The sequence below is a fragment of the Mizuhopecten yessoensis genome, unplaced genomic scaffold, assembly GCF_002113885.1.
Source record: "Mizuhopecten yessoensis strain PY_sf001 unplaced genomic scaffold, ASM211388v2 scaffold3717, whole genome shotgun sequence".
Classification (NCBI taxonomy): domain Eukaryota; kingdom Metazoa; phylum Mollusca; class Bivalvia; order Pectinida; family Pectinidae; genus Mizuhopecten; species Mizuhopecten yessoensis.
In genome coordinates, this window is record NW_018405184.1 from 119,388 (window position 1) to 131,745 (window position 12,358).

Here is a 12,358-nt window from a genome sequence, read left to right on the forward strand (position 1 = left end):
ATTTTGAGCCAGCCCTACCCACAAGGGCTGTAGGGTGGGGCCCAAAGAAGTCAGTGTGCTAAAATTTCTTCATTTTCCTTGTTTAGAATCGGAGGTGCTAGTTTCAAATACTTTTTAGTCTTAAATCTGTATGCTAGATATTGAATAAGGTGGTTTTATTGTCTTTTGTCACTTTGAATAATATTTCTGTTCATGTTAAAAACCAAATCAACTCTCTGTATAAATATATCAGGTGACCGTTAAGTCCCATGGGCCTCTTGTTTAATAAAAATAATTTGCGGCTGTAAACGGAATCGTCGAAATTATGCATTTCTAAGACATTTGTAGACAAAAGAATATGTCAGACCTCTAACTGAAGAGCGCCATCCAATATATTTCGAGGAACAAAGTTTCATGTTATCTTTTGCTACAACTTTTTCGCATGTATAAATATATATTTACAACTGTTTCATTGTTGATTATTAACATACATCTTTGTCTGTTTACTGTATTTGCGAATAACAAAGAAATACAAATGCACGTATCGATAGGCTGTTATTTATTAAAACGAAAACCGAACAATTAACCTGAAATCACCTGATGACCTAGGCGATTTTGATGATTTGACTGCCGTGTCCATCCCAACAATGTGGGAGTCCGTCACAAGCGTTGATGTAATATTGACCTGAGGTCTTGTTGTATCCCATATCGATTGTGTGCTCATGTCCCTGGTCGGTAGATGTGAATACGGACACGATATGACCAGCAGCTAGACTGCTCATCTCGTCGTGTGAGACGTAGATTTCGTGCCTGTGATAGCCTGGGGGATCCCTGTGTGTGTATTGAGTGGCAAAGTGACCGTCAGGAAGGCTTGTGTGGGCGGAGGATGTCGCAGTTGGTGGTTCAACGAAGTAAGAAGAATATTTCGACATGTGATTGACCATTTCGATCACAGCAGAAAGACCCTTTCCAGCAGCGCTGCCTTCCATGTGAACTGGAGTAATGGGATACCTCATTCTTAGTTTACCGACTCCTTCTATTTCCGGAAGTGTGATGTGAGTGCCGGATGCAACAACCTTGCGGACGACACCGTGTTTGTCCAGAACTCCTACCGCTCCCTTATCCGTGTCCGCACGGTCCGTCTCACCAGGCTTGGCAGCACTGAAGAATTCCGCTGGAGTCTTGTAAAAGTACTTGCTGTTGGTACCGTTGAACGCCTTATCTGCCGTCAGTTGACCATTTCTCTTGTAATGCTCAGTGATAACGACCGTGTTCTGCTGGGTAAAGTGTCCATAGTCTGGCAAATCGTATGGATTCCAGCGGTAAAGTGGTGTCATATATACGATTTCCAGGGGAATAGCATAGGAGTATTGAGCCGAATAACGGTTACATGTCTTTTGATGCCTGTGGGTATGACAATCGTCTATCTTGATTGTCGCAATATCAGGCTGTGTTGTCTGGGCTACAAACAGGTTTTGATCAGCAAATCCTCTATGAATGGTCTTGGTTCCCATGGCTCCCTTGGAATCATATTTGAAGAAACGATGGTAATACGCGGTATTTAGAGCAGTATTATTTGTGGTGTCTCTCGCGTCAAAGACAGTCATGTTGAATGAGTGATCGTTTAGTACAGCACCATAATTGTTTTTTCCCGGGATTTGCATCATAATTTTATCAAGCAGACCCATGTTGTATAGTCTATCTTTGATACTACCATACCCAAGGTCAAAATCGTAATGTCCATCCCGTGCAGCGGCAGCCAATTTAAAGCGAGCGGATCGGCTTTGTGCGAACTTCTTCATGTCAAAATTATGTGCTAGTCTAGATGCCAAGTCGTCAATAGGCGCAAGATCAGCTAGTAGCAGATCACCTTCTATTGGGTGACACAAGATTCTGTAGTTCCATTGAGCGTATTCTGCGGTTCCGTTATCAACGTTTATGATTGTGGACGGCAGGTAAGAGAAATTTTCCAAGTTGTGTTTGGATCCAGAGTAGGATGTGTAGCGGATCTTTTCTTGCAAATCGAACCAACTAGAAGCATCAATTGAGTGTCTATCGCTCTGGAAAGGCTCGTTCAGGGTCTTCGTTTTGGTTGTCCATGCTCCCTCCATGTAGCAGAGGTTGGGCTTAAAGTATGGTCTGTAGTCTCTGTGCTGATGGTTTTGGTAATGGAAAGCCTTGAAATACTCCTTCATTTCAGCAATTTGTTCGGCAACTGTCGGCTTGCTTAAGACTGAGTGAGGTACTTGGGGAAAGGGGATGTCCTGTATTGCATTGTAATGAGAGCTTGTTTTGCTTGGCATCCTCAACTTGTAATCGTTGTGTCGGGTGCGGAACTCTACTCCGTTCATCACGACAATAACCTCGCCCATACCAACGGTGCGGTCATAGTTGGAATGGTCGTGGATGGAGTTGACGGAAGACCTGCCGGAGTAGGACGTGGTCAAATACGGGGCAGTGCCATCGTGGTTGTGGCGCAGTTGTTTAACTCCGGAGTCGCCATCGGATCGTATGCGTTCTTCAACAAACAGCTGCTGTAGCATCACTTGTCTAGTCAAAGCCTCCAATTCCTGTTCTAGTTTTTGTATCCTGCCCTTGTCAGATAGGGGATCTAGGGTCGGGGGAGGCGGGGTGGTTGTTGCTTGTTGGTGACCATGATGGACATGGTGATGGGTGTTGTTAGCTGCCAGAGCATAGCTCGCCGCAGTTACCAATACCAATAGCGAAAACATCGCAGTCTGTTCCAAAGAGAAATTAAAAAATATAGGTTTAATGATAGCATTTGAGAAAGGAAATATTGTTATCCTAACAGAGATTATTGCTTAGTAAGAATGACTTTGTAACCATTTTTCCATCGCTTGTCATTATCCGCGAACTCTACTTGCTAGACTTTATACCACACCTTGTTATATTATAACAAAACATTGTATTTTTATATACAGTAAAATCTTCCTTAACCGACACATGGAAAATGTTCACCTGTTGTAATCGGCCAGTTGCAGAGCAACCAGCTATACTGCGCTGGAATACTAGTTATTTATAATTTGATAGCTATCTAACCAGAACACTGCAGTGACCAAAATGTTTGATAGTATTAGGTATTTTGTTTTTTTACTTACAAAATAATTATTACGCTCATTTATTCTAATTTTCAATCAGCCAATATTCTCTATAACATGTATTGTCCAATTAAAGTTTAAAACTTTGTGCATTATTCTTATTTTGGAAACAAGTAGATTCAAAGAGAATGTCCAAAGATTGTACAGAGTTACTGAACGTATGGAATGTGTCTAACTCGGTACAATTTCTTATCTATTATTTTACAGAATTTTTATCAAATTAAAATCACGTTTTTATGCGGAATTGCTGATTTCATAAACCGCCATTGCCTTCAGATATATTTATCGTTTGAGTTAACTAGAATATGAGACAGCGTTGATACGTTTCAATGATATCTTACCAACCTCTTTGGCATATTTCAGTAAAAAAATAAATGAGATAGCTTACATTATTGGTACAGTGTCTGGTAGTGCCCTAATACCTTTAGCTATACATTAAACTTGGGTAAATGAACTATGATAAGAAATTCAAACGAAGACTAAATGATTAGTAAAAGGATATATGATAAAAAGTTAAACGATATTTTATTGATACAGTTCAAACGAATATGATATTTTTTCGCATTATGATTTTTATACACGTTGAAACACTGTATGATAGTAAAACTGCATGTACATAGGATGCTATTCTGATTATTTACCTACTCACCCTGATAATAAATTAACATTAATTTCCAAGGTGAATTTATATAATTATTGTGGTTAGTTCTCTCAATTTCAAAGGAACACGCCAAAACTAAATTTATTTATCGTGTAAATCACCTGTTTCAGTTTGGCTCGATTATTCACATAAAAATAGAAAGCAATATGCGGAAATAGAAACAAATGCAAGAAGTCAATTAATTGCAGCGAATATAATTATTTCAATATGTTAGACAATGCTGTTAGTAGGAATAATTTATTATGGAATTATCAAAAACGTAAACAAATATAAATACGATGCATCAAACAAAAAAATACAGCGCATGTTATTGTGTCAACATGCTTTACAATGTTTTTTAATTTGATAAATAATTGACACTAAAATTATTATCAAACAACATATAATAAACAGTCCAATAAACAGTACTTGCCTGCTACCACAATGTACAGGGCCGTGTTAGGTTATCTGAACCTGCAGAACTACCGCTTGGTTGCGAAGAAAGTCGGTCTATATATCCATCCGGCCAGCTCTAATCTCGCCGCAAGGTACGTTCTGAATTTAGGACGCCGACAAGGTCAGCATAATATGAGCTAGTTTTGGATTTCTTATCGAATCTCGATTTGCTGGAATGACATGCTGTTAACCTCGAAAAAGATGCATGAATTAAGATAATACAAAACAAGACAGGAAAAGTGTTATAAGATAAGGTGTATCAAGTTCAATACAATTCAGTCCAAACTCTGGGGATCTGAAAACTGAATGGCTATTGGTTGTATATACAAGTTACTTTTCTTTAGTTTAAAAATATATTATCGCCATAAATATAAATAGGATTAGACAAAAGATTACAACATTTAGGAGTCCCGTTACCTATTATAACTCTTACAGATTCAGGTTTGTATATCGGTTTGATCGTATAAGGCGACTAATGTGGGGCCCATGCAAAATCTAGGGTTTTAGTGTAGAAACCAAAAATTATTTTTCTCTACTGCAACAAGTAGAAACTCTACTTTTTCCTTCCGTGTCCTATTTACTCGTACATTTCTGGTGGGGTCTTCCTTGGCGCTTCTTGTTAACCCGTTGTCAGAATAGTGTAAGCGGATAGAGTGTCATGCCACTTTGCCTATGGTTGTGACATTACAGTAAGATGGCATCTGTAGACACCGTCTTCGTCTGATATAGTGCCTCTCAAGGCGCCCCATCATCGGTAGACACCGTCTTCGTCTGATATAGTGCCTCTCAAGGTGCCCCATCATCGGTAGACACCGTCTTCGTCTGATATAGTGCCCCTCATGGCGCCCCATCATCTGTAGACACCGTCTTCGTCTGATATAGTGCCCCTCAAGGCGCCCCATCATCTGTAGACACCGTCTTCGTCTGACCATATCTATTACGTAGACAGACAATCTTAATGAAGCAAGCAAGCAATGTCCTTTCTCTGGAGCACTACACTTCCCAAAGAACCTAACGAACGGTATTATTGAATACTTGTCCCTTGACTTATGGAAATATTTACAATCATGACTTATTGTCTTTATTCAAGAGGATGTCAACAAATGTAGGATTTTCTACAAAGTTACATTCGTATACGGCAAGTACATGATTAATAGAATCTATATCACTCCCGTGTGATGAAGACAGAGATATCTCAACGAGACTTTGCCGAGCGCTAAACCTAAAAATATCTCATCCCGAGGGTTGAGATTTCTCTGTCTGCATCACACAGGAGTAATTGATTATTTTTCTCCCACATTTTCATATCGTAAAAAATACCTTCACTGCGAAGTTGTATTCTTGACCCTAATGCACCGAACTATCATCAATTAAATTCATCAACAGTTCTTACTTTTTCACCATTTTTTCCTTCGGCAACACATTCGCATATTTTTAACTGTCGGAATGCTGAACTTGCCATGTTTTGCTTACATGTGTATTATACATGTGTGTAAAAAGTGATGATGTTATCGGTTTTGCTAAAAGTGCACAGGGTCACAGGTCATGTTGAAAGAAGTGCGTTGTCTGTGACGTAATAGCGCGTGTCAGCTGTTTTATCTTTTCCCTACCAAAAACGGGAATGTACCTGTGAAGTGTGGGAGAAAAGCTACCTCTTTGTAGAAACATTTTAGAAATTCTAAAGAATACAACATATGGTGATGTATAACTGGTTACATCCCTCGTGCAAAAATGAGTTTTGTTTTCCAATGGGAAGGGAAGAAATCGTTTGTTATGGAGACAATTCCGTTGTATATTTTTGGAAAATCGGGTTTGGACTTTTACGAGTTCGCCTCGGGTTTGGGGTAATGTCTACCTCCACCTTTTGAGTTTTAAGCTTTCTACTGGTATGGAATAGTAAAACTGCCACTGTGCATGTACATGCTGCTTCCAGCTGGATACTTTCTAGTGAATATGGGTCCTTTTTGAATATTTAAGAATTAATTAGAAAAGTTTGGTCACGATACACCGACAATTTTGTGTTTAGGATTTGATTGTGCATTACTTTTACTAATTAACCAGTAACGTTTTAGCGAGAGAACAGATGGTGCTAAGTTTGGAGATTTGCATTTCCAGGAAAACATTGTGCTTACATTTCGGTCAGTAGGGGTACTCAGGTCCATAAGTACAGCTGCCGGTGTAATTATGTTTGACAACCTTATCTGAGAGGTGACGCATACAAAATAGTCATGTGTGATATATAAGGGAATAGATCACAAGTGATTGTTTGTTCATATGCCTAACACATTTCATTTTCAAATGTTACCCGCAATATTGGAGACATTATTTTCGTGACGTCACAATAGCTAAACGACACTATAACTTGCATGCAATCATTTAATAACGTTCATCATAATAACAGTTTTACACTCATCACGGGTCCATCGTATGTTGTTGTCCTAATGCAAGCTGATTTCATCAGTCGTTCTATTCATTGAATTTTTCCGATGCACCAAACTTTATGAATGGTGGTCTTTGGTTGTTTACAAGTACTGACGGAACACATCGCGACTTGGTTATATTGTAAGACTTTTTAAAACGTAAACATGACACCTTTTTTAATAGTTGATTGAAATGAAGACCACTTGATTAAGGCGACTACTATATACATGGACTTCCGGTATGGTGATCTCTGAATACAGGTCGTGATTTGAATTTGATATCACGCTATGTTTGGAAATCAGTAACGCTTTCGAATGGAAATTATTCATGTATGGAAGTTGTGGTTTTTCTTAGGACTGTAGTACAGAAATCTGAATTATCTAAAGATGACAGTCTGTGTTAAATTGTGTGGTGTTACAACGCTTTTATCAACGCGAACAATTGTAAAGAAATACGCCAAAGCTAAATTTATTTATCGTGTAAATCACATGTTTCAGTGCGTTAACGTCATGTTTAGAATAAATTTTACCTCATTAAAGTTTTTATATGTAGGCCCTTCCCATTTCACGGGAATGCAAACATAGCACATTTCGAACATGCACCAGTAATGTCGATACTGATATGGTCGTTAAAAATCAACACCGAATGCACTAAGGATCTGACTACAATTGTCGGCCGATAAAAAGCTAAGCTAACATTTGTACAACCAATCTGCCCCACACCAGACATCTATCTGTCAGAATGTCTCAATCTGGTGTCAGGGCCAGATATCTTCAGCTGTCCAAATGTCTCAGTCTGGTATCAGAGCCAGACATCTTTAGCTGTCAAATTGTCTAAGTCTGGTGTCAGGGCCAGACATCTATCTGTCAAAATGTCTCTGTCTGGTGTCAGGGCCAGACATCTTTAGCTATCAAAATGTCTGAGTCTGGTGTCAGGGCCAGACATCTTTAGCTAACAAAATGTCTCGGTCTGGTGTCAGGGTCAGACATCTTTAGCTGTCAAAATGTCTCGGTCTGGTGTCAGGGTCAGACATCTTTAGCTAACAAAATGTCTCGGTCCGGTGTCAGAGTCAGACATCTTTAGCTGTCAAAATGTCTAAGCCTAAGGGCCAGAGGAAACTGGGGCTAATCTTTAGTTATGATTGATAAACAATCATCATCCGATCTTTGGATACACTTTTGACGCGCAAAATGTAATAAAAATATAACAATTCAACCAGTCCTTTAAACTCTACGTTTTGAATAATCATTATTTGCACTGAATGCCCCATTAACCTAAAAATATGCGCTTATCAAACAATACGTGAAAACAGAAAAATGGGTCAAAGTTCATGTTCACACTCAAGTGTAAATGCGGTTATCAGTCGTGATCTACATTTGTGAATTTTGTGTTCTTTAATAGAATCATGTTATGAACTGTTGGTAACCTTATTTGTTCCCATAACTAATCACATTTTGATAAATATTCCAACTATTGTATGGAAAAGTCTATTGGTAGTATACATACATTTCTATATTTAGTTTAGGAGGCACGGTAGTCTAGAAGTATGACGCCGGGCTCGTGGCCGAATAGTTCGAGTCACGTCACGGCACTTTATATTTTGTTTTATATTTGAACAAGATATTTTACTACGCTTGTTCCAGTCTACTCAGCTGTAAATGAGTACGTGGTTGGGCAGTGCTAGAATTGTTGAATGCTAGCTGTGAGCGCCGAAATGAGAGCACCGGCTGTATGCTCCCCAGGGAGTTGAGAAAGGTATTGACTGGTTGAATTGCACAGGCCCTATAACCACGGATGATAATTTGTGAACCGCTTTGAAACGACTACGAACTATGTTGTGATAAAGCGGTATATAAGAACCTCGATTTAACCGAACTACTCGGTAGTGAAGCGGACGTAATACCTTTCAATCAATCAATCATTTTTTTTTTTATTTTTTTTTTTATTTTATATATTGGACCATATTTGTAAAATTTCAAAACTAAAATCGATATGACCGTTTACCTACAGTTCCTGCAGCTATGGTAGTTCATATCTTCATAACAAAATCAACCAAGTACACATACGTATTTTATGAGGATTTTTGATTAAAAAAAGGGTAGTCGACGTCGACGTTGAATTAAACTGCACTAAATTGTAATTAAAGTGTTGGATATCATGAACATTGTCATGTTTGTTTTCCTGTTCTTCAGAGTCGTGCCGATACAATAGGGATACATTTGTACCTGTATAATGCCAGCTTTATATGTCTTTATTCTCAAAACGTTTTTGACAGACGTGTGTCGCATGACGCAATTGTACTGAAACAATTATGTATGGTCAGACAAAGTGAAAAAGTCACCAGTTTTAATGTTAAAACTGAATGATAAATATTTGAAGTTAACTAATAGCATTTGAATCAGTTTATTGATATTTGAATATTTTTTTCTTATACTCAAGAAAACATGAAGATGTCACATGCTAATAAAATTCATCTCAATCTAGAAGGATTCCTATACTCCCCCACAGCCAATATATATATAAGGATGCATTGGAAACTTTATACATTTCATTCATTAAATAAAAAAATGTCGCCTTGCATAATAATAAAAACAGAAAGGGAGGGGGGGGGGGGGGGGGGGTATACCGCCGGTTTGTTTATCAGACAGTCGTTAGATGTACTAAGCATACATGATGACATTAGACATTTTTTGTTCTGCCTTCTTTAGAAAGCAATATTGTGATCCACCTTTGATCGTCCCACCAAAATCAGCTGCATGTACGCTACATTTAGGTTGTGAAATTATAAGTTTTGCAAAATTTACCCGATCCCTTTTCATTCTTTTGACAATAAAAACCCCAGTTAAAATTAAACAACTCCTTTTGCATAGTTTCATTTTTAATACACAAATCATTTCAATAAGTTAACGGAACATATGGCATATGACAGCATAAACTCCGGAGGGTTTGTACATTATTGTACTTTGACAAGGCAGAGACATGCATCATTTGTATGTAAACTGATTTTATGCATCTCTGGACCAGGTGTATAGAAGAGCAAAGTAATCAAGAAAGTAAAAACAAATCCAGAGCCAAGCATGTAGGACATCTAAAGATGTTACTTAAAACTTTGATCTGCGACATGATAAAATGTGTGTGGAAATAAACCACAGAGCATTACTTCAGTGTATCCAAAACGAGACGGAACCCAAAATGGGACAGCGCCCGAAACAAGAATAAGACAGTACCTAAAACGAGACCGAGACAGTACCCAAAAACGAGACAGTGCCCAAAACGGGTAAGTTCCCAAAACGGGTCAGTGCCCAAAACGAAACAGTATCCAAAATGGGACAATACCCGACAGAACCCAAAACGAGACAGTGTCCAAAACGAGTCAGTACCCAAAACGAGACAGTATCCAAAACGAGACAGTACCCAAAACGATATATTGTTCAAAACGAGACAGTACCAAAATCGAGACTTTACCAAAACGAGACAGTAACCGAAACGAGTCCAAGACAGCACCACAAACGAAACCGAGACAGTACCCAAAACGAGACCGAGACAGTACCCAAAACGAGACAGTGCCAAAAACGAGACAGTGCCCAAAACGAGACAGTACCCAATTCAAAGAATCATTTTTCACTGCATGATACTTATACTTTAATTAAAATGTATATCGGCTTTATTGGCTGCTGTTTATGGTCACACCAGGACCTTTTCGGATAAGAAATAATAACGAAAATATAACTTTTTTTACTTAACGTGTCATGCAGCACTATATTTTTGGATATATAATTCTCAATATTTTTTTTTAAAACTATTTTAAATACCAATTAGAAGAAATATAACCAGAACCATTCTTTTAACTGGTACATACTTGAACTATGTGTACAGTTACACCTGGTCAAGAATATACGTGACCTTATTACTTTTTTTTACGTTCTATTTATAGAATCACATGCAGGAAATATGAACAGAGGATGGTATCTATTTATGAAAAATAAATTAAAAAAATATTTCTGAAATGATACTATGATATGAAATACATCAATATTTGACTAAAAAGTATCCCGTTTCGGGTACAGTGACATGGAAAGATAACATCCAATATTAACAAATATATCGAGGTATACAAAGTTACATTAATTTATTTTATTTTTAAGTTGACAAGAATCATGCTATCAACTGCATTTTTCTATAAACATTAGTGCAACCTTCAAAATTAATTTGTTCCTAAATGATTTAGTTGTAAACAATAACAATCAGGTAACTTGAACTTCCACCGCGCATAACAAAGCTGGAATGCAACCTAAACATTACATTATTAGAGTTACTTCCCTTCAAATATTTCGGAGGAAATGGCGTGCAAAGTTGGCTGATCAAAACAATGATACCGAAACGTCCTTAACAAAGTATGTGAAGGTAGGAAATGTATACTCAAGGTAACATTGAGTGCGTTACATTATTTGAAACAATGCATACAACATGTCTGATGATTAATTCAGAAACATGAGCTAACTGCAATCTTTGAAGTTTGAGCAGTCAATGTCAAATGGCAAGTATGATATTTGGATTGATATGGTTATAAATGATTGTCATCAGGTAATTATATTCATTTGCACGGGAGAAAATGGATATATGCCATACTATGTAGCGTTTGAAAGGTTTATTTGACATAGGTGAATTTTATCATGTGACTTTGAGTTCATGTTTACTTTCAGTTTGGTTTGAACACCGGATGCTATTTAGTAATCATAATAACTAAAAGCGGATCCCGGAGAGTCCGGATTTTTCAAATAGCATGAATTACCTTTGTATGACTCCAGAATTTCATCACAGTATGATTAAATGGAAACTGTTTGCCAATATGTTGAAATAAATTGTTTCATTCATAAATCATATATATAAGGCAACACAATGGAAACGATTAGTGCAAGCTTAATTTTGTTCCGTGGCAAAAGAAAATACACACTGCAAGAGACACAACAAAGATTTCATATATGGTTATGATTCCATGGCAACTCCTCCAACACATGAGCGTTCGTTGTTTATTCCTTCACCAAGCCGGAAATAGAAAATAAACAAAAGAAATCACAGAATAGAGCAAAATATGGCATCTTACAGGTCTGCTTTATGTCAAAATTTTGTCAGTGATTTATGTCACAATTTTGTCAATTACGACTTTGCTAATTAAATTGAATCCCCCATATCTAACAAGTTTGGGATTGTACAGCTTGGGTAAGACTGAATAAAAGTACAAAAGGGAAGAAAAACATATAAAACATACAAAGGTTTTAAGTTTTAGCCAGGTTAATGTATCATAGGCAAAGGTGGCCGTCTTGGATTGCAGATCAACACAAACAAAAAGTATTGATTAAACCCCGATATCATATTAGTCTATGTTTGAATTCAACACCAAGTTGTGGTCATATTTTTATCCCAAGGCAATTGATATAAAAAGTGCATCACTAGGCCAGGTGCTAAAAGTGATATATCAACTCTATGGCACCTATATAGAACTTGAAAAGATTGCTAAAGTGCAATTTGCCTGTGTCTATGTAGAAGATTGAAATCTACCAGTTCAAGTTCTTTATTACTTTAAGTCGGTTGGCTTATCAGTTATAACATATATACAAAACAATACAGAGACAGCATACAATATGATACACACACACATACACACATGCATACACACACACACACCTACACACACACACACACACACACACACACACACACACACACACACACACACACACAC

At 37.6% G+C, this 12,358-nt stretch overlaps 2 protein-coding genes across 3 annotated transcripts in view; one reads left to right on the top strand and one right to left on the bottom strand.

The window, feature by feature from the left end:
• Window positions 1-523: 523 nt before the first annotated feature.
• LOC110447974 lies at window positions 524-4,263 on the bottom strand. Its single transcript, XM_021493978.1, has 2 exons — window positions 4,172-4,263; window positions 524-2,717 (listed from the first exon to the last, which is right to left on the bottom strand). The coding sequence occupies exon 2, from the start codon at window positions 2,709-2,711 to the stop codon at window positions 585-587; it is 2,127 nt and encodes a 708-aa protein (XP_021349653.1). The 5' UTR covers window positions 2,712-2,717; window positions 4,172-4,263; the 3' UTR covers window positions 524-584.
• Window positions 4,264-10,930: 6,667 nt separating this feature from the next.
• Window positions 10,931-12,358, top strand: part of LOC110447976 — an 8,437-nt gene continuing 7,009 nt past the window's right edge. The window contains exon 1 of one of the 2 annotated variants that reach the window (XM_021493979.1): window positions 10,931-11,009. The gene's annotated coding sequence lies outside the window, so the exon portion shown is untranslated. Of the gene's footprint in view, window positions 11,020-12,358 lie in introns of both variants that reach the window. The other variant, XM_021493980.1, reaches the window with a different exon arrangement.